The sequence below is a fragment of the Lagopus muta genome, chromosome 20 (genome assembly GCF_023343835.1).
Source record: "Lagopus muta isolate bLagMut1 chromosome 20, bLagMut1 primary, whole genome shotgun sequence".
In the NCBI taxonomy this organism is placed as follows: domain Eukaryota; kingdom Metazoa; phylum Chordata; class Aves; order Galliformes; family Phasianidae; genus Lagopus; species Lagopus muta.
In genome coordinates this window covers 2,497,608-2,518,454 of record NC_064452.1, presented here as the reverse complement: position 1 = coordinate 2,518,454, position 20,847 = coordinate 2,497,608, and the positions used below count along the sequence as shown (strand labels likewise).

Below are 20,847 nucleotides of genomic sequence, written 5' to 3'. Positions count from 1 at the left end.
GTATGTAGTGCTGCTCAAACACCAGTCAGACTTCCTGAAAGTTATTTAAAGACTTCTTTCAACCGCACACGTTGGAGCTTTTGATATCTTAACACATCAAACCCAGCTTTTTCTTTACTATGATATTAAATAGTGGTTGATTTGATTCGGCCTCCAGCTGGTCCTCCAACTCCACATGTACACTGCAGCCTCAGCTTAAAGCTCTGTGTGCATTTTGGGATGGAGCTTTCATGCCTTCCACATCTGAAATCTTTTGTTTCGTCGCAGAACCCTCCAAGACTGCTGCTTGGCTGGAAGGACACAGCTGGGCATTTTCTGCTGTAATGTGACCAATCCACCTCTGTTGATGTCACTTTAATTGCTGGGGATGTTTTTCAAAGTCCTCTACAGAAGGTCTCTGTAGTGACAAGCGGATGGTTTACGCTTCATAAGCAAACATAAAGGAACTGCTGCTCATTGGGGAGAGAGCGATGCAGTTATGAGTCCATCAGCATTGAAGTTACGGCGCTGAAGGATGCATTTTGATTGTGTTTATGCCACCACATCAAATGTTACTCAGAGTGGAGAAGATTTTGCAACAGAAAAAACAAATTCCAGGAGTAGAGGGAGAGAGGGAAGCTAAATGATCAACGTCTTATTTCTCTCCTTGGTTATCATAACTCTAAACGTATTGCTGTGTACTCAATTGCTGGCTTGGAGAGTAGTTTATCTATAAAAATGGAAATACACCATCTCAACCCCAAATCTCACCTTGCCCCATGCTGCAGAGCTGCAGCATTTTGTGTTGGCTCTTCAAAGTCCCTGTAGTTGCTCCAGTTCCCAAAGGAAGGTGGTTGTCATTCAGTAATTATGCCTTTGTTGTTGTTACTGCTTTTCCTGGAGATTCTGCATATCTGCAGACCTCCCAGCTCTACCAGTCTGAAGGACACTGTTTCAACTCTTCTTCTTTTTCATAAGTTATATTTCCATGGAACACTTGGCTGCAGGTGAGTAGTTTTACAGTCACATGCCAAAACTCGTTTCCTCTTACTGCTAATTACTGTTCTATTTATGTCTTTTCTCACAAGTGACACCATTTTGGGTGCTTCACTTTGCATAGCACTGGGAGAGCCAAAGGTGTTTCCTTTCCCAGTCCTTTGCCCAGCTCTTCTGGCTGTGGATGATACAACTTTCTATCACCTAACAGGGAAATTAACACTATTTAAGAGAGAACACAGTGATGAGAGAGGTTCCCCCTGCAAAGTTCTCTGCGTAATTGCTGATGATGTTCCAAGCTGCTCTAATGAAGTGCTGCCACTCAGTGTGCTCTTCTTGGAGGACCATCTGTTGCACCTCAGACACGTAAAGGGCTTGCTATCATTTGCTGGATCAAACAGGTCTCTTTCTTGCTCTGACGTGCTGCAACTCACAAATGGGGACCACAGGAGTTCCGTTGCAAAGTGGGAGATAATCCCTTCTGGTGAGTTACAAATGGTCATCATTTGTCTCCAATTTCAGAAGACAAACATATAATGATTAAACTTTTAAGTAATTTCCACTTATTTGTCAGGAAATGCCAATAATGGGAAAAATCTGAGATCTGTGCCGTAAGCACGTTGTAAGATTTTTGCTTCTGGTAAATGAACCTGTCCATTGTAGTGGTATCCAGATCTGATAGAGACTAACATCTGAATGAAGATGATTGGACTGAATTCTTCAGTTGCCTTATTTTTATCTGTCAGCTTATTTTTCAGAGTAATTCAAATTAACTTTCAGTGTCTTTTGGTAAACTGCTGATTCAGAAGATGGGAATGATAGAGTATTTTTTCTGATAAGCGTACATCCCATGAAGGATGTCACACTTGGTCATGCTGTCTTTATTCATATGAATTAAGCAGAATCCTTTCCGTGAATAAAAGGTTCAAGATCAGACATGCAGCAATGATTTGTTTTGGTTTTCCTGCTGCAGATTTCAGGAGTGTGCGCAGTCATTCAGCCCAGACTGGAGATGATAAGTGCAGTATTTTCACAGCAGAGTTCTGTCCAAGCCATGAAATGCAGAAAGATTTATCTTTGATTGTTGGATGGACGTATCTTTTTCTCTTTCCTTCTTCCTAAGCAGCAGCTAATGCTGTGGTCAGAAGCAATAACATGTTAGATCCTGAATGTCAGCTCCCCCAGAGGTCCTGATGGGACCATTCATGTGCATTCAAACGCCTTAACCAAAGCTGACACCAAAGAGAGCAGAAATTCTCATATTCCTCTTTTTATTGCCGTGCATTCAATTCAGCTCTTCTCTTACAGGCCTCTGATAAAACTGACATCTTCATCACTGGACAGAAAGCATTCTTGCAATATCTAAACAGAGCAGCTGAGCATCGGTGTGCCATCAACAGACATCTGTGAAAACAGTGCAAATCCAAACCACAGTTGTGGACACTGTAAGATTTGTAAGTATGTGACTAACGGGAAACAAACAATGCCCCTAATCTAATCTCCTGTGGGAGTATTGCTATTGTCTTTTTTAATTAAAAAGTAACTGGTCTTTTAAATTCATACAACTGTATGGCATGGCCTTATAGGAACACGTGGATTCCAGTAACTGGAGAGAGCTATTTCCAAGAAACACATTGTGTAAATACACTGCTGTACCATTTGTGTACATACCTCCAGCATCACACACAGCACAGGTTGGGGCTACTTTGTAGGATCTCATCGTATTGCTAAAGCCTGACAGACATTTCTTTCCAGCAATGATATTTGTAATCTTTTGCCAGTTGTTTGGTAGCGGTGACTCTGCAGACGAAACGGCTCTGGGCATTCAGCCATTTTGAGGTAGTTTAATTTGTTAAAAATTATCCTCCTTCCCACCCAAGTCCCTTTGAAACCATTTGGAGAAGAGAACTGTTGAGCAGATGCCAGCAACAGGGCCTGCTGAGACCTCTGTATCCTCCTGATAGAACCCTGTGTGCCAGTCGGGGCTGCTGGCACAAGCCTGAACTCTGCTCTGCTGATATATTTCCTTCATGTGGACCAATTACAATAATTACCACCACAATAGCTGATGTTTAAGCAGTCAGTCTGCACACCATACCTCAGGTTGCTGGCACTGTGTTCCATCCTATAATCTCAGTTTTCTTTGAACTAATTAAGTAGAAAATAAATACTTAAAAATTGGGAGAGAGTCTGAATGGAAAGCAGAGGCTCAATAGAGGCGTTGTTCTTCGTGTCTTGCTGTCCTTAAGCTGCATTTCTTCCTTGTTAGTCTGTGGTTCTAAAAGGTGGCATCTCTTGGTCCGCAGGGATGCAGGAGGTGCTGCAGACCACTGATTCTCCATATTCAGTAGGGGAATCTTTCAGTGTGAATGAAAAAGCAACAGATCAGGAATGCAAATTATATATAAAACTCCATGTTTTGTTTTGCTGCATTCCTGTCCAAATGAAGACTTTTGAGCAGAGGGGAAATTTCCCATCCCTTCCTGCTCTTGGATGGATGTTTCCATGTGACCTTGCTACCAGGACAAGTGGCTGTAACAGCCCAGTTCCCAACAAATCCATTGGCTTCAATGTGATGCAGTTCCATCATCTCACCCCCACTCCTGTCCTTTCCAAAGCATTGGTTAATATTTAAATTTAAACAGTAGCTTTTTTTTTTTTTTTTTTTTTTTTTTTTTTTCTAATCTGGTCAAGTTTATATTGCAGAAAGATTAACCTGAGAACAAGCACAACCCCACTTGGCCCTATCACTTGCAATACAAATCCAATGTATCCACAATGTATACACAGAAATACATGTTAAATTTCCCCTAGGCAGCCTTCCTCTGGGGGGGGGGCGGAAGAGGGTAGAAGAAGGCTGCATGTGACAGCTGCTGGTTATGCTGCTTAATGCACTTCTGGAAGTTGCAGAGATGAAAAATATGCAAAAAAAAACCCCTCTGAAAAATGGCATCTTTTCATGAATGTTTTTTTTTTTTCCCCACAATTTTTTTCTTTTTTTCTTTTTCAAATCTGCCTCCTCCCCCTTTTTAAGGAGGTTTCCTTTCTCAAACAGCAGCTGCTGTGTGCAAAGGGCAATGCGGTGTCTCATGTCCAATATTTCCCATTACCACCCTGCCCAAACGTCACTGAGGGTATGTGTCATTAGGAAAGTGGTGGCCTGAAGATTCTGTAACCCAGAGACAGGAAGGGGATGACTCCTGAAGCACATCTCCAGTTGATGGCTTGGTTTTGTTTCCTCTTTCGGCAGTGTTTTCTATATTCTTCATCTTATATTTATGCCTACTGGAAAAATTATGTTCTGCACTTGGCTGCGCTGGGGTCTTGTAGAGGTGTTTGTTGTGGTTAATACATAAGTGCTCACAAACTGGATCTGTGCATTTTACATGCAAGGGTTCCTCCAAAAGTAATGCCTCCTATTTGTTGACGTTGGCCCACGACTTGAAAAGTGGGTAGTGGTGGTACAGGAGTATGGGATGAACCTTCCCACCCATGGACATTCATCAACACTTGCTGAATGTTCGTGGAGACCAAACAGTGGATGTGAGCACAGTGGTGGTGGCGTGCTTCAGCAGTAGTGATGGTGACAGTGGGGCACCTCTGCTGGTGCAGATTGTTATGTGCATGGCATGCAGGCTCTTTTTCATCACTCGTGAAGATGCACAGCTAATGGTGGTGAATGCGTTGTAAATCAGCATTTTGTAGCTGAGACTTTGCTCCATCAAATAGCATTACTGAGCTCTTTGTGGTAGTTTCCATGGAAATAAATAGAAAGCATTACTTTTGGAGCAACCTACACCGAGGTTGGGTTCCTCAAAGCTGTGAAGTAAACCTGCACTAGACACTGGGTTAATCTTCTCCTCCAGACACTGATGTGCATTGCTGAAGGCAAAAGCAATGGATTCTCCTCCAGTAACAATTTGGTATCATCCTACTGGGATCATCCTACTGGCACAGGATGTCCAGGGAGTGGTGGAGTCCCATCCCTGGGGCTGTTCTGGATTGCTCACATGTGGCACTGAAGGACACGGTCAGTGGGCATGGTGGAGGTGTGCTGGGGTTGGATTTGGCCATCTGAGAGCCCTCAGTGATCTTTTCCAACCATAGTGGGTCTGTGACTCTATGAAATCAAGAGGACTGCATGTGCTAACGCCGAGCTTTCTTTTATTCCTTCTGAAGTGTTGGGTTTCTCCCTGTTGAGGTGTAACCCAATAATACCACACATCTCTCTCTGCATGGTGAGAATCACTCTATTGACCAAAGCTTTGGAGGCCTCTCCCTGCCTCTTGGTGGCACACAGCAGAACCCATCACCCCACAGTTCTCACCACAGAGAGAAACCCGCAGCGTGGAAAGGGCTCTGTGCTCCAACGAGGGAATGAACCTCCTGCAATAAGAATACTCTGCTGCTATTTACATAAAAAGAAGGATCCTGCATGCCTACACCGCCATACAAAAATAGTCCGAGTGTGAGTAAATCTCCAAAGTTTCTCCCTGTGAAAATATCCAACGGCACATTTTTTCTCCCATCTCACCATACAGACATATTTATAGCTCTCCTTCCCTCCCACTCCCCCAGGCAGGAGGTTGCCACTCGTCTCCTTCGCCAGCCCTGAAATAATTTGCAGTGCCTTCGAAACATCATCGCATTGCATAGCTGTGTTGCAGCTATGGGAGCAGATCAGGTTTTCATGCGAATGTCACATTAACAGAGCCATTACAGCTTCCCCTCACTGCAGGCACTTTGAATTTCCACTTCAACTTCACCAGCAAAATAAACCTGCATGCAGATCGGAATGTTTTATATTCCGTACACATTAAAAAATTAATATGGAATAGGAGAGGGTGAAGGAGATACGTTTGCTTTACGAGTGTTTTTTAAAACTAGATTTTGCTGTTGCTGTAGCATGTTAATTTGGAGTTATCTATAAGTCTTGTGCATGGGGGCAGAGAAGCCACCACCTGATTTGTCTATATGGGCTGCACTACGTATATCTGTGTGGAGAAAACGCTGCTTCTTGGAGCACGGTTCTGATACAGAACTGGAGCACAGATGTGATGCTGAATTAAAGCTCACTGCAAGCGCTCCGCCGTTTCAAAACTGCTCTGGCATTCTTAATATGGAATCTGTTCTGCAGTGCTACATAGTTTGGAGCGCAGACCTTGGGAAGAACGTACCAAGGGCTGAGATTTAGAGCTCCAGTTGCTCAGGGATAGAAGGAGATTCGCCCAAGCCCGGCCTTTGGCTCAGGGTCATTCCTGGGGTGCAGTGAGCGGAGGGCCTAGCGCGGGGCCGCGGGATTCGAACCCCTGCGTACCGCCGCCGCTGCTCCCAGACCTGCGGCGCCAACCCGCTGCGCAGCGGCGCGGCGCGGCCGCTAGGTGGCGGCCTCCCAACGAGGAAGCCGCCCGCGCCGCAGCGCCCGGGAGGCGCCTGGCGGCCGCGCCGCGGCGCCCTGCTTCCCCCCGGCAGCGACGGCGGCCATGGCCGGGCGGGCCCACGTGACGGCGCGCCGACCAATGAGCGTGAGGCAGGGGGCCCCGACTTTCGTCCCTGCGGCCGCCATTAAAGAAAAAGGGGCTCAGAATTAAACGGCGGAAGAATCCCCTCTCCCCCCTCCCGGCCCATCTTCGCCGTTCCGGCCGCGACGCGACATGGGGGAGAGGTGCTGAGAGGCAGCCGGCTGAACAGGATGCCGCGGCCGGGCAGCCGCCGACAGAGGCACCGCTGAGGGGCAGCGAGGAGGAGAGCCGCCGGCTTCGGGGGCTTCGGGGCAGCGAAGCAGCAGCAGCAGCCGTCGCATCCCTCAGTCGGGGTGTGAAAGGAGGGGGGGCGGGGGGGGGTGGGCTCCGAGCCCGTTCCCCGCGGCCCTTCCGCCTGAGGAGAGCCCGGGGCTCGGCCGCCGCCTCCCCGCCCTCCTGAGGAGAGACCTCGGCGAGAGGAGGGGGCCTTCAGCCCTCCGCCCCCGCGGGGCCGCCGCGCAGCGCTCCCGGATCCCCCGCACCTGAGGAGAGCGGCGGCGGCGGCGCGCGCCCCGCGGGCGGGCTGCGGGCAACCCCCCCCCCCCCAACCCCTCACACACCGCCCCCCATCGCAGAAGAGATCGCTCCGGCTGAAGATCATCATTTTATATTTTTATTCTCTTCCCCTCCCCCTCTCCCCCCCCGCACACTTTTTTCCCCCTCCTTTTACTTATTATTATTTTTTTTTAATTATTATTTTTTAAGGGACCGGTCCCTTAGGAGGGAGGGGGGGGCTAACGAGAGAGGGGGGTGCTGTGAGGGTTTCGTTGCGGCCCCTCGCTGCCTGCCGTCACCCGGCGCCGGGGGGGAGTTGGCCGCCCCCTGAAGACTCTGCGATTCCCCCCGACGGCACCGCTGGGACGCTCCGTCCGCGCCCGACGAGACTCCGAGGGCCGCCCGCAGTTCCACCCCTCTCCCCCCTCCCCCTCCTTCCCCCCACGGACGGATTTTCACCCTCTCCACGAAGATCGCTGATTTCGGGGAAGGGGCCGTTTCCCCCTCTTCCCCCCCCCCCCCCCCAGGAGACTTTTACGACCTTTTCCTCTCCAGGAAACCCCCCCGGCTCCCGCAGATGGTTTTTGGGGTGCCCCCCCCCGGGACAATCTCCTCGCTTCGGCCTTCTCCAATCCTTCCGGCTCCTTTCGCCGCCGGCCCCTCGCTCTTGTTTTGATGATTTTACATTTTTAATTTATTGGGATTTTTTTTTTTTTTTTTTTTTTTTTTTTCCGGAGCGGGGGACGAAGGAACCCCCCCCGTCTTCTCCCCCCTGCACACACACATATTACCCTGTTGCCCACGGACTCCGGAGCCACGAAACCCACGGATCGGGCCCTTTTCTCCCCGAGGAAGAGGATTAATTACCCCGTTGGATTATTTATTTCCCCGCGATCGGAGGAAGGAGAGATGCCGGCCGGGTTCTCCCCTTAATCCCCGGATTCGTTACCCCATTTTCTCCTGTTGGATACATCACCCCTTCGCCTCCCCTCCAAGAAGAGGAGCGGGGATCGATCCCAATCTACGCTGCATTTCCCACTGCCTCCCTCTGTCCTCCCCTTTTGCCCCCCCTCCCCCCCCCCTTCCTCCCCATTTCATATCCAGAGAAAACGCTCTGAGTTTCTCTTTTAAAATAATAATAATAATTTTTAACCCCCCTCTCTTACTCCCTCCCTGGTTATTTATCCTGCCACTATTCCGTGTGTGTGTGCGTACGTAAAGCCCTTATTTAACCGCATTATTATTTGTGCGTGTGCCTCGCCCCCTCCCCCGTCCCCTCGCAGTGTCTGTCTCCCTCTCCCTCTCTCTCTCTCTCTCTGTCTGTCTCTTTCTTTCTTGTCGGAGGCTGTGGGATAATGGCGTGTGGGTTGTGGCTGTGAGGATGAGTTCCTGCTTCGTGCCGAACGGGGCCAGCCTGGAGGATTGCCATTCCAACCTCTTCTGCCTGGTGAGCGCCCGCGGCCGCGCACACGCGCGACGTGCGCGGAGTGGGAGCGGGAGGCGGCCGGGGGAGGGGAGGAGGCCGGGCAGTGGCAGCAAGCAGCCATTTTTAGCAGAGCTTCTGCTGGAGGAGCCCTCGGAGCAGGCCCAGCCGGGCGGCTGCCAGCATTCCGTGCCCCCCCCCTCCCCCGGCTCCCCGCCGCCTCGCCTCGCCCCTCCCTCTGCTTTCAGCCCGGGCTTCGCGGCTCCTGCCCTGCCCTCAACTTTTTGGGCTTTCTTTCTCCTCTTTACGGGAGGGAGCTGCGCCTTTTCCCCTCGGCCAACTTTCTCCTTTCCCTCCCCGCTGCACGCATCCCATACAAACCTCGGCCCAAACCCTTCTCCCTGCCTTAAATCCCCCCCCCCGTATCGCCTTTACCCCAAGACCTCCAAGCACTCTGCAGAGCCCTGCTGCCTTCTGTGCGTTGTGCACCATTTTGTGCTCTTTTTCCTCCCCCCCTCTTCCCCCCAACCTCAGGATGAAATTGTTGGGATTTTTTCATTTTGGTAGCGCCCGACACAGATTGAATTTCATTGGGCTGTGATGCAATTTGGGTGCTGCATTCACCTCCTTCATCAGCTTAATGCAAATCAGTCTATATCAGATGGCTGCCTGATATATATATATATATATATATAATATATAATAATATAATATATATATATATATTATATATTTAATTCTGGAGATCATTATAAGTTAAAAACAAAACAAAACAACCGTGCCAGGCTGTTGTGTGGGGGTTGTTGGAGGGGGGACCCCCTTGGGGCCTGCACCCCATCCTGCTGCTGCCTTTGTAAATCCTGGCTGTCTGGATGTCAACTGTTGCAGCCCCCATAGCTTCCATCTAAATCGTTTCTCCTCCTCAAGGTAGAAGGCTGCCATGTTAGGTTTAAATGTTGCGGTGATCTTAGGTGTGTTGTGTGCTAGGAGGGAAATCAGTGACTTGTTGGCAAGCAGCACCTCGCCTCTGTGCTGCATTCTTGTTGGGAACCGAGGGGCGATGCGGCCCCAAAGGGCCTTGAGGCTGCAGTGCTCGAGGGGGAGAAGCTCAGTGTTGGAACTTAGTGAGGTGCTGGGTTTGGGGATAATCCAGGAATTGTCGCTTTCCCAGTAGGTGCGGTGGTAGCTCTTCGCTCTATAAAGTCGGATGAAGCTTTGCCCAGAAGGGGATTTAGTGGATCATAACCAATGATGTGTAATTTAATGAGAGAAACAGGATTTAAATTCTTAAAATGTGGTGTGGGAAATGAGAAGCGTGATGGCTCAGAGTAAAAGAAGTGTGCTTGAGAAGCTTCCTGCACGCGATAGGGAATTTTACAATAGGGGAGCTGTGAATTTTTCTGAAATAGCAGAGGAGTGGCAGAACGTATGGCTGAGTTCGATTTTTCCCTATTTCCTGTATCCTCAGAGTAATCTTGGATTTCAAAAAGCAGCGTAAGCATAAGTGAGCATGAAGTGAGTAGTTATTTGCTAAGGCGAGCGCTTAAAAGATGGGACATTTGGAACCTGCAAATAATTAGATAATTGTCACTCGTTTTTCTTTTTTTGTTTTAAATCAGATCAGGAGGGGTTTTTTTCTTCTCTGTTGCTTTAAGGCTGCAGTGAAAATGCACAGCTCTTGCTTTGCTGCAGCTATTAAGAGATTTAGAAACAGGGTGCCTGGTTATTTCCAATTTATCTCCTCAGGTGCACAGAACATAGAAGCGTGGTTTCTGTTACAGCTGGCTGTTTCTGTTGGTGACGTACCCCGATGTCTGACGGTTGGTTTCTTTTTTCTTTCCCTTAGGCTGATCTAACTGGGATTAAATGGAAGCGATACGTATGGCAGGGTCCAACATCTGCCCCCATTCTCTTTCCGGTCACGGAAGAGGACCCTATTTTGAGCAGCTTCAGTCGCTGTCTGAAGGCGGATGTGCTCAGTGTTTGGCGCCGAGACCAGAGGCCTGGACGCAGGGAGCTGTGGATATTTTGGTGGGGTGATGACCCCAACTTTGCTGACCTTATCCATCATGATCTCTCAGGTAGGAAGAAATGAATCCCTTCTTTTGGTCAGTGCAAGGGTGCTGTTGCTCGTGGTGTTCTCCTGCCTCCTTACAGAAGTCTGTGTGAGATAAACTGTTGTCTGGAGATAAGATAAATGTATCCCCATAATCTACAACTTTGATTTTATGATAATGGGAAGAACTGTCAGAAGCCAAATTACGATGGCAGTGCACTGATCAGGGTGGTCTTGGTCTGCTGGATAATAAAGAAACAAGTTTTTTTCCTCTATACTTCATTCTTTTTTGGGGGTGGGGGGAACTGGAATGCACAAAACCATCAAAGCAAGCAAACCTATGAATTTTGGCAGCTTCTTGGGACTTCTTGTGCCCAAGGCTGTGCCTGCGATTCAGAAGCAGAAGTGATGCCTTAAATGTGTTTTGATCAGGTCCCTTTTGTTGGGTGATTGGAACTTCAAAATTCCAACTGAAATCCCATTTTATTATGTAATAAAAATTGTAGAGACCTGGGCAGTTCTGAACTGTACGGAATTGTTTGGGTTGGAAGTCAAATTGTTGACGGAGAGTCCTCAAAAGAAGACAATTTGCTTCATGGCTTTGTGTGAGAATCCTTACACCTTGTGTTTTTCTCACCCTTTACCAGTGCTCTGAACCTGTACATGCTTTCAAACTTAGACCTGCTGCTTCTGAAAGACTAACACTATCTATATTTCTCAACACTGTTCTATTGGAGACTTGGCACTTCGTTTTGAAAACGTTTACTTGTTGATGTCAGTTCCCAAAGTACGATAAGCAACTGGAAAGCTATGTGATGAAATTCAGCATTTAGACCATCTGTAGATCTGTTGGTGAGACTACAGTGATTCAGGGCGGGGGGGAAAGCTGCATCACTGCAATTTCCTTTGAAACAATGTATGGTATTTGAGTTACTGACGTGTGAAACGAGACCAAGGTTTGGTGACCTGCTAACCAGACATTGTTAATGCTGTGTTTGTGGATAAGCTGAAGAACAAACACAGATTTGAAGTGCTACTGTGGCAGACTTGAAACAACGTGTGGGTTTTTGTACCCATGATGTGATCTGGAAAAGAATCGACATACTGAAATAGTGTTTGTTTGTTGGAATAGTGGACTTCAGAGTTGGGATGCTGCTGGGATTCCTGTCTGTCCTGGAAATAAAAACTGTGTGTCTTTAAATGTTATTGACTTTGTAGGTTGCTTGGTATTTCAGTGCATTGATGGCTTCCTTATTTTTGCCCTATGAGTAACCTCGGTCTTGACCTGCAGGAAACATCCTTTGTATAGCTGAGATGTAACTTAGACTAAAGGCTATTTTTGGCCTGGGCCTGCCCTGAGCAAAGACCAACTGTTGTGGGAGAGTATCCTTGTAGAACTTTCGTGCAGTTGGCCGCGAGATTAAAGCGTGTTACATTTGTGTCTGTGTGTTACAAGTGAAGCCATTTGGAGACTTTGTTTCTGCTCTAGGTGGCCTTCCGAGTCTCGTTTGAACGACTTCCTCTCTGCATTCCCTTGCAATCTACCCACTAATGGCGAGGTACCTTTTGAAGCAGCACTGTTTTGTAGCTGAGCTTTTAGGTCAGCTTGGGTTTGTATTTAGGGATGTAGATAAACCCCGATGTGTGGTTACCAACTCCAAACCCCTGCTGTGCTCTAAGGGAGATGTAGTAGCAGGTGAGTGTCTCCCAGGGCTGTCTGCCATTGCTCAGGTCACCTGTGGATGTCTGTCCTTCCAGACAGGTTATCCTATGTGTTTTGCTGTTAAATACTTGTTACCTATGCCCACGTGTAGAGGTACTGACATTGTAGTTTAACAGGCTGTTTTTTTGTCTCCTCTTAATTAAAATGGATGCTATAATCTCTTAGAACATATTAGCCTGCTTGATTCTTACATGACCAGAAGCTGATAAAGATATTCAGTAGCTGTGTTGTCTGAGGAGTGCCCACACCTGTGCTTTTTCTCTTCCCCATTACACAAAATCTTAATGTGAGCCTCATATAGGAAAGAATTACGGCTGAACCCAAACAATGTTATCTGACCTTTGTCATAGACCTAATGGATTTTTTCATTGGTGGACAATTTCTCCTAGTAATTCACATTGCTCTGTTCTCCCAATGATTGCTTGTCCCATTTTCAATGGAAAAGATAAATTACTTCCTGGCAGAGGCTTGTTACCTTCAAAATTGATTGGAAATTGTTTGCTGCTGATGGTTGAGGTGCTGCCTCATTTAGAATTTTTCTACTCAGTAGGAGAAGAATTGTCCTAAAGAACCAAGTGCAGGAGTGGAGTAGGAGCAGCTTGCTGCTGCTGGCATGTCCTTTGCTGCCCACAGACAGGGAAGGGAGGCAGCTTTGGTTTTGGTTTCCTTTGGTTTCGTTAGGGAGTGGACAGTACTTTTGGCAGTTTTTTGATGATTTCTTTGTGATTTGTTGTTGCAATGAATAATGGATGTTCAGTGTCTGGAATGCATCTCAGTCATCAACTCTCAGTACCTGAAATATGGCAGCCTTCGAGAATCTCTTTATCCCCTGCAGAAGCATCTTCCCAAGATCACTTCAGAAGGGAACATACAGATTTGTGGGTGTACACCTGTGTGTATCAGATAAAAAAAAGATGTTTCTTTCTCTCTTCAGCCAGCATGTTCTAGAAGTTCTGCCTTTGCCCTAGAGGTATGTCTGAATGACTGCTACTGGCTGTATCTGAATTCTCGTATCGAGCCTTAGGTAACAGTCTTGTTGATGGTCAGGGATTGTTGTTGCCTGGGGGCATGTCAAAAGGAGACTTGTTCAGAGTTAGTAATTGATCAGTAATATTGACTTCACTCAATCATTTCTCTTTTCCTTCCCTAAGAAGCTACTTATTGTATGTATTTCCAAAAAACCCGTCGGTCTGTTTCTCCCTCAACATAGCCAGAGGCAGACAGAAGTTAGCCAACTGTTCTTTTATCCTCCAACAACCTCAAAGGTTGTGTTTCTGTTGTGACGATGAGGCTTGATTATAGGAACTTCTGCAGCTCAAACCTTAACGTGGGACGTATTGGAGAACTTCAGAAGGCAGTGAGCCCTCACTGGTGTCTAGTCAACAGTTTTTTTGTTTTTTATTAGATAGGTTCTTTTCTCTTTAAATTCTGTTGAAGTGCTTGCCTATATGTTTTTTTAAATTGGTGGAATTGGTAGCAGTTTCAAACCTGAGAACAGTTGGGCATGAATTATGCACAAGACATAGTCCCAAGGAAATGGTTACGTTTTGATTAATGCTTGGGTAGGGGAAAGCTTCAATGTGCCATTGACCTTCAAGTTGCATCTTTGAAATGGTGAGCTATAAGATGCAGCTTTTTCCTTCTGGTGTCTGTTAAATCTCATTAATTTACTTTAGAGTGTTTTGCTCCTATCTGTCATATATCGAGTTAATCCGTTTTTTGTTTGCCGAGCAGTCTTCCTCCCACTTCTGTGAAGGATAAATGTATGAGCATAATGCTGGTCTTAGCTCCGTGCTGAGCCTCTGGGAGAGCTTTAAGGAAGGAGGAGTGAGGTCTGTGTGACAATGGCTTGATGCTGATCCTGAGTGGGAAAAACAGCCACGGCGATAGCAGCGAGTGCTTCTTTCTGTGTGTTGTCTGGTTCTCGGTGTATGTGCGTTATAGGTCATATCCTTGTCTCCAAACAGATCTGAGAGCAGCTTGGTTTGTGCTGATGTCAGCATCGGGTGTCTCATTACTTCTAATACAATGGAAACAGGAGTCTGAGCCAGTTCCCATACTGTGAGCTCTGCAGAAAAGCCTGCTGCTTGCAAGTATTCAGCAAAGTGAGCTTGGAAAACAGCTCAGCTGGTGGTTTGCTGGTTTGGTTTTGTTTTTTAGATACCACTTGCTTCCTAAACCCATTTTACTACTACAGCTACTACGAAAAGGATGCATTCTTTAAAAATTCTGCAACTGGCGGCAGGTACAGCATCACAAGCATAATACACCTGCATAGACAGGAGCAGGGAGCCTACGATCGCTGAGGATGAGATTTAACAATTCATCTGCTTATGGAATTACTCAAAGATGGTGTGGAGGAGGATATTAATGAAGCACGCAGTGAAAAAGGTGTTCAGCTTTAGTTATGGCCAGGCCATAGGTCTCTGTGCAAGGGAATTCAGAGCTAGCAGATTCTGAAGGCAATTTGTAGGCAAGCGTAGTTACGTACTTACAGAAAGGTCGTACCTTCAGGCTTTTAATGCTTAGAGAACAACCACTTCTGCTTAGTAGAAAAAGCATCAAATACGTTCATGTGGTGCGGGTGAAGGGCTCATGCTGACCTGTAGTGGTGCTGAGTATTTTGAGGATGGTATTTGGGACAGCAGCTCGTGTTTTGGCTTGTCTCTCAGGGGATGAAATTTTGCAACAAGTTTGGATAACTGGAGTGTTTTCAGTGAATGTAGATCAGATACAACCCTACAGAATCCAAGTAAGAAAATGTATGTTGAAGCTGGTATTTTGAGTTCTAGTCAGCACGTCTAAACACAAATTGGTGCTTCTCACTTAGTTTTGTAGGGAATATAGGCCCTTAAAACTGTTTTTCTGTAGGTTAGCAGGGTAATTCTTACTCTGAACAATTTTATTTCATCTTAAAGTATTTGAATTTTTAAATTCTTTCATCCTTTTAAAAGGAAATATCGCCCTGTGTTACTATCATGTAATTACAATATACAGCAACAATTGCAGTCTGACACTTACATAGGAAGTGGGATTTGATCGTGTAAATCAGTTTTGCATCTGTCTATTTCTATAATTGGCTCGCTGTCAAATGGTGACAGAAAAGAAGCCCATGAAAGTAAGCAGTGCTTTAGAAATGCTTCTGAATCACGATAGGAAGGAATGGATTTTTTTTCCCTGTGTAGTTAAAGTAATGGGGAGGGGGAAGCTGTAGCCCAAAGCGCTGGCTTGACTTTCGGTTCAGGTAAAGCAAACTTTCTGCTTAGTATGTGATATAAAGAGAGAGGAAGAAAATTAATGACAAGAGGACAGTTGATGTAAATACTTGTCTGAGGAGCTGGCGTAGATGCTGCAGAGCAGTTGACTGAATCGGAGAGCGAGAGGAATAACCAGAAGTATTTGTAATAGCAACAAAAGGTTTGTAACCTCTGGATTACCAGGGCACTTGTGTGGATATCGCTTGTCTGAAGCAAAGCTGTGGCTCGACGCCTCTTAAAATGAATCAGCGACTTATTTTGGTTTATTGCTGCTATCAGGTTGAACGCTTACCGTTATTCAGTTTAAGAAAGATTAGAAGATGAAACTGTCTCTTCCTATCCCCCTCACAAAAGGGTCTTTTTATGGTTTACTTTTTATGATTCCTATTAAGTAAGAGGATTTTTCAGATGTTGAGAAACAACCGTTTGAATAAAGAAGAAAAATACGACGTGGGCTCTGACCTCCTGTGTATTTCTCTCCTTCCATCCACTACCAAAATAAGAGGGGTGGGGGTGATGGATAAACAGGCTTCACAACTCTGCAGGACACTTACTGCTGTTTCTCTGCACAAATTTGAATAAAGCTCTGAAGTGAGAGTATCTTTAACCACCGTCTTATTTCATGCTCCCTTTCCATAGCAAGTGTGATGTTGTTGATCCCAGGTGCTCTTTCTGATCAGCAGGTATGTTTATAGCAGGCTATTCTTTCAAGTTCTAGAGCTCTAATTGTGATTTCCACCCAAGCTTTACACTTACCTGCATAATATGCTCCTCTTTTCTATTTCCTAAGAGCTCTCCTAGCTTAGTTTGCTGCTGAAACAATCTTCTGGCAAGTTCTTGCATGCAAACTTTTGTTAATAACTTGGTTGTCAGCACAACTATTAATGTTAAATGGAATACTCAGGGCTTTGTAGTATCCTCTGAAAAGTGAAACTTCTCCTGTGTGCCTGTAGTATGGCCATCAAAATAAAAGCAGAGTTACACTCAGTCTATGTGCAACTTCGGCGTCTTTCTGCTCATTGACACGCACTAATGTGTCCGTTGGTACTGATATGCCAAAACAAAACTGGGCATAAGGGCTGGGGGGTAATTCTTTGTCTTTGTTGCCCTCCTGTAATGGGTAATTGATGCAGGGGGTGTTCTTGGAATGGTTTTTTAAAAATTACAAAAGCCATATAGGAACCAAGTATTTAACCTTTGAAATGGTGCGGAGTTTATTGTGCAGTTAAAGTCCAATATCATTAAGCTTTGTAGTTAATGTTTGCTCTATTGAGCTGCTTGTTTGCCACCAGTTGAGCAGTGTGTGCTGAGCAGCAAAGCTGCCTGTAGGATAGGGTTGCTTGTTTGCGTGTGTCTCCAAATCTCTGAGCCAGGAAAAAATGCATCCTCTTGGCACCGCTGTTTTATGCCCTTTGACTTTGGACCTTTGTTGCTTCTTGTTGCAAGCGTCTTGTATGATGTTTCCTCAGTGAGTTACTGTATTATCTTGTAGCTTTATGGTTTGCAAAACAAGTTCATGCTGAATTTCAACACTGGAGTTAAGGTGATGGAAGGGGAGAAACTCACAGTGGGGTTTCGTTTTGAGGAAATGCAGTTCCTTGCTTTTTCTTCACCAGGAAAGTATTTCATGTAATGATTCACCTGTAGTGATGTGCATCTTTTCCCTCACAAATTATGGGGCAGGTCTGTTTACTTTTCTTCTATCTCTCAGAGAAGGATTCTGGGACAGTGAGTAATCTTCTGTAACTCACAGCAGTGATGTGGAGTGGAAGCGTGCACTTACTTGTGTGGAATTAAACAGGACACAGATGTGTCCCCCCATTTTCTAGCTGCAGTAGTGCTTTGAAATTCTATTTTCTTCACCCTTGTCTTAGACATTGCTGGTTGTAATAAGCTGAAGGGTTTCCTTCTAGATGAAACCCTTAGGTGTTTGGTTTTCTATATGCTCTCTAATTTAAGGTTATTGAGACTTAATACCATTGCAACCTTTTAAGCTTCTAAGTGGCTTTCAGAGAAAGGTGAAGGGGCTTATTTCAAAGGGAGATTTACAATGCAAGGACGTGGCTGCGTTGCTGAGGTTTTCTGACCATGAAGCAGTCCAGAGGAAATCTATTTGAGCCCAAATTCTCTCTGGAAGAGGGGTGAGCAGGCAGGTTGCTTCTGTAAAACCTCGTGTGGAACGGAAGTCTGAGCCCAAACTCACGTCTTGGAGGTGCGAGGGATGATGGATAAGGGATATGGGCAGCCTGGTGTAGCTTTGAACTGCGGGTGTAGGTGGGAGCAAGGAACTTCCACAGGTCCCATTCAACCTACATTGTTCCACAGCTACGCAGAGACCGAAGTAAAAATGTCTCTTTATCCACGTCAGGTAGTTCATTTAAGTCTGCAGTGTTACCTGGAGTGCCGAAGCAATGGAGCTGTAAGAATAACTGCCGAGCTGGTCCAAGGTGACCAGTAGCAGATCTTTGGGGATATCTGTCAAACGTGATGTCCAAGGGTTGTAGGTGTGAAGGTAGGACCTGACTGCCGTAATGGAAGAAGATCCTGAGTTTTCCTGTATCGCCCTCTGTACCACTGCTCTGGTGAGGGTGAACCGTTGAGAGATGCTACAGGAACTGTGAAATGTTCTCACTTGTGTGCTGTAGCTGCCACTGTAGTTCTTTGGGACTACCACTCCTAGGGCCTGTAGTGTATGTTAAAGCACTAAATGCCAGCCAGAGTGGTTGAAGAGTTCACAGCTTCTTGTAATGAATCTTGCTTTCTGACTTGGAAAATCAGCTCGGCTCACTAAGTTGGATTCCATGCCTGTGTTTTAGGTACGTGCCCCACAGATCAGATCTCGGTGTTTCACTTGAGAACCCTATCAGTATGACCTGAGCTTTGTTTTTCTGTTTATAGATCTGTGTAGAGATCTGAAAGTGGCACTAGCCTGATTTTTCTATCTTTCTTGTTTATTTCTTTTAAAATCTTAAAGAAAATTCCAGTTGTGTGAATCTTGTGAGGAGAGGGTTCAGGTGGTTCCTACCACTGCTCTCTGTATCTAGGTGGTGTTTTACCCCCATACCTCCCTTCCTCATTAGCAAATGGATGACCATTAAGGGTCAGTTAATCATTAATACTTTTGCCCAGCTCCTCAATGAACAATAGCTAAAGGATATTTTAAAAATGTGGCTGTGAGCAATTTAATTTATTTTGTTATTAAACACAACTGTTGTTTAGCATTTCAGGATAACTAGATCAAAATACTCCAAATATGAGCCACCCTGCAAACAGATCAGTGGTTTTGCAGACTGAAATATGTAACATACTGGTGCTGGTTGTTTCCTTCTGTTTACAAATAGCTTTGAATCTCTTTTTCCTTTTTTAAGGACGGAGTGTGGGGGAGAGACTTTATAGCTGATCACTTTTAGCAGATATACTCTCGTAACATTCAAATCACTTGCTCATGTTATAGGCTTTCTTTGGTTGTATGTTATGCTGTGACTGCCTTAAGAGCTCGTGGGAGAGGAAACAATTTCATGAAATGTCTACTATGTGAAGTAATAGGATGTAGTTCAATGTTAATTTGTCTTTTTTTTCTTTGCCTTGTAGAAGAAGAAGATGGTGTTTGGGAGAATGGACTTTCTTATGAATGTCGCACGCTGCTTTTCAAAGCTGTTCACAACCTGTTGGAGAGGTGCTTAATGAACAGGAACTTTGTGCGCATTGGGAAATGGTTTGTGAAGCCTTATGAGAAAGATGAAAAACCTATAAACAAAAGGTAGGATGCTTTATTTTGCTTTATTAAAGAAGCTGTAGAGTTTAAGGTTTACGCTGGAAGGAACGTTTAATTAAGAGCGCTCTATTTATGGGTTGCTTGGGATCCTGAATCTCTGATCTTTCTTATTGTTCTGCCTTTTGGGAGTTCTTCAAAACTTTCTTATGAAGAAATGCAGCAATACTGAAGATAATAACCTGTCTCTTCTGTATTGGACACCACGGATAAGAAGGGTTGTAAAAGAAGTTGAGTCTTTTAGGAATGAAGAAGAGGACAGCTGCTGTGAAGCTACCGCTGTAGTGGCCAGGACTAATTCTAACTAAATAGCACTTGTTCTTTGGGGAAGTGGAATCTAGGGACCATTTACAGGCATTGCATGCAGAGGGCTTTGGGAAAAGAGTTTGTTAGCTCCTGTCCAGAAAGTTGCATCTGGGGACATTACTGGTAGAGGAATACATATGGCCTCCACAGTGGGGGGAGGAGGGTAAGGAGCAAATTTCTGATCTAGATTGGAGGGACTTCTCCTTGTGGTTCTAACGTGGTTTGGCATGGTCTATGTTGCCTAGCAATAAGTAATGAAATGAATAAAAACTAGGTTATCTGGAACAAGTGTAATCTCTGTTCCCAAATCAGCTTTTAAAATCCAAAGTAATTTAAAGCTTAGAGAATGGTGGTGGGTTTTCTTATTTGTTTTTCTGTGTTTTGGTTTGTTTTTGTTTTTAAATGCATCTGTTAAACCCTGCATTTAGAATATTTGGAGATCGGTGGCTCTACTTTTTGGATGTGGGCTCAGCCTTTGTTGGCATCTCTGCAGTAAATTTAAACCTCAAAGAAATTAGAATTGTTTTGCAGCAGAAGCACATGTTTGTGTGCTTCTAGCAGTTGTGGACTGCTGCTTTTAATTTATGGGTAAACGTGTCCTTTTAATTCCAGGCCTCTCTTTGTCCCCCCCTCATTAAGGGAAAGATATTTCCTTTCTGGAATGTCCTTGTCCACCCGTTTCTTCTCTCTCTTGGTGCCATAAATCAATAATAAAGAGTTTACTTTTACCTATTTGGACTGATACTGTCTTGGCACACTCTGGGCTTTCCTCAGTTGAGGAACTAGTTTTCCAAATTGCTGTTTGAAACCAGCATTCATTATGTCATGGCATCTCTTGGAGTAATTCTATAAAGCTCTCTGCAGCAGCTGGAAAAGCTGATGAAAGCTTTTAAAATAAAATAGCAGCATTTGTTTAATTTGGAAACTGATTCTTTTTTTAAGAAGCTCAGAAGGTCAGCATGCTTGATGAGAATAGCTGAAGGAACTGTGAGCTTACCCACAACACCACTTCACCATAAGTAGTTCAGAACTGCTGGAAAAATAGAGGGCAAGTTTTATTGCAGAGAAATCTGTGTTTTCTACCAGATACCTCAACCACTTGATTTTCTGAGTAGTGGCTTGGATGAAATAAACCACTAAAGTGAGGGGAGCAATTAACAGATGTGCATATTTTGCTCATCCCTTCTAGGAATGCCTTAATTTTTGTTAGGTTGTTCAGAGGTATCTGCTGAGGCCTCTGTTGATCCAACAGAGGCATTTATCTTAAAAAAACACAACACTCTTTCTGAAGCTGTATTTTTCTTTTTTGGATTTTCTC

At 45.3% G+C, this 20,847-nt stretch overlaps 1 protein-coding gene across 3 annotated transcripts in view; it reads left to right on the top strand.

The window, feature by feature from the left end:
- The first annotated feature begins 7,526 nt into the window (after positions 1–7,526).
- Positions 7,527–20,847, top strand: part of MED13 (mediator complex subunit 13) — a 49,270-nt gene continuing 35,949 nt past the window's right edge. For 2 of the 3 annotated variants that reach the window (XM_048966887.1, XM_048966886.1), the window contains exons 1-3: positions 7,527–8,439; positions 10,262–10,496; positions 19,043–19,211. In XM_048966887.1, coding sequence (XP_048822844.1) covers positions 8,374–8,439; positions 10,262–10,496; positions 19,043–19,211 — 470 coding nt within the window. In that variant the 5' untranslated portion in view covers positions 7,527–8,373. Of the gene's footprint in view, positions 8,440–10,261; positions 10,497–18,482; positions 18,762–19,042; positions 19,212–20,847 lie in introns of those variants that run through there. The other variant, XM_048966888.1, reaches the window with a different exon arrangement.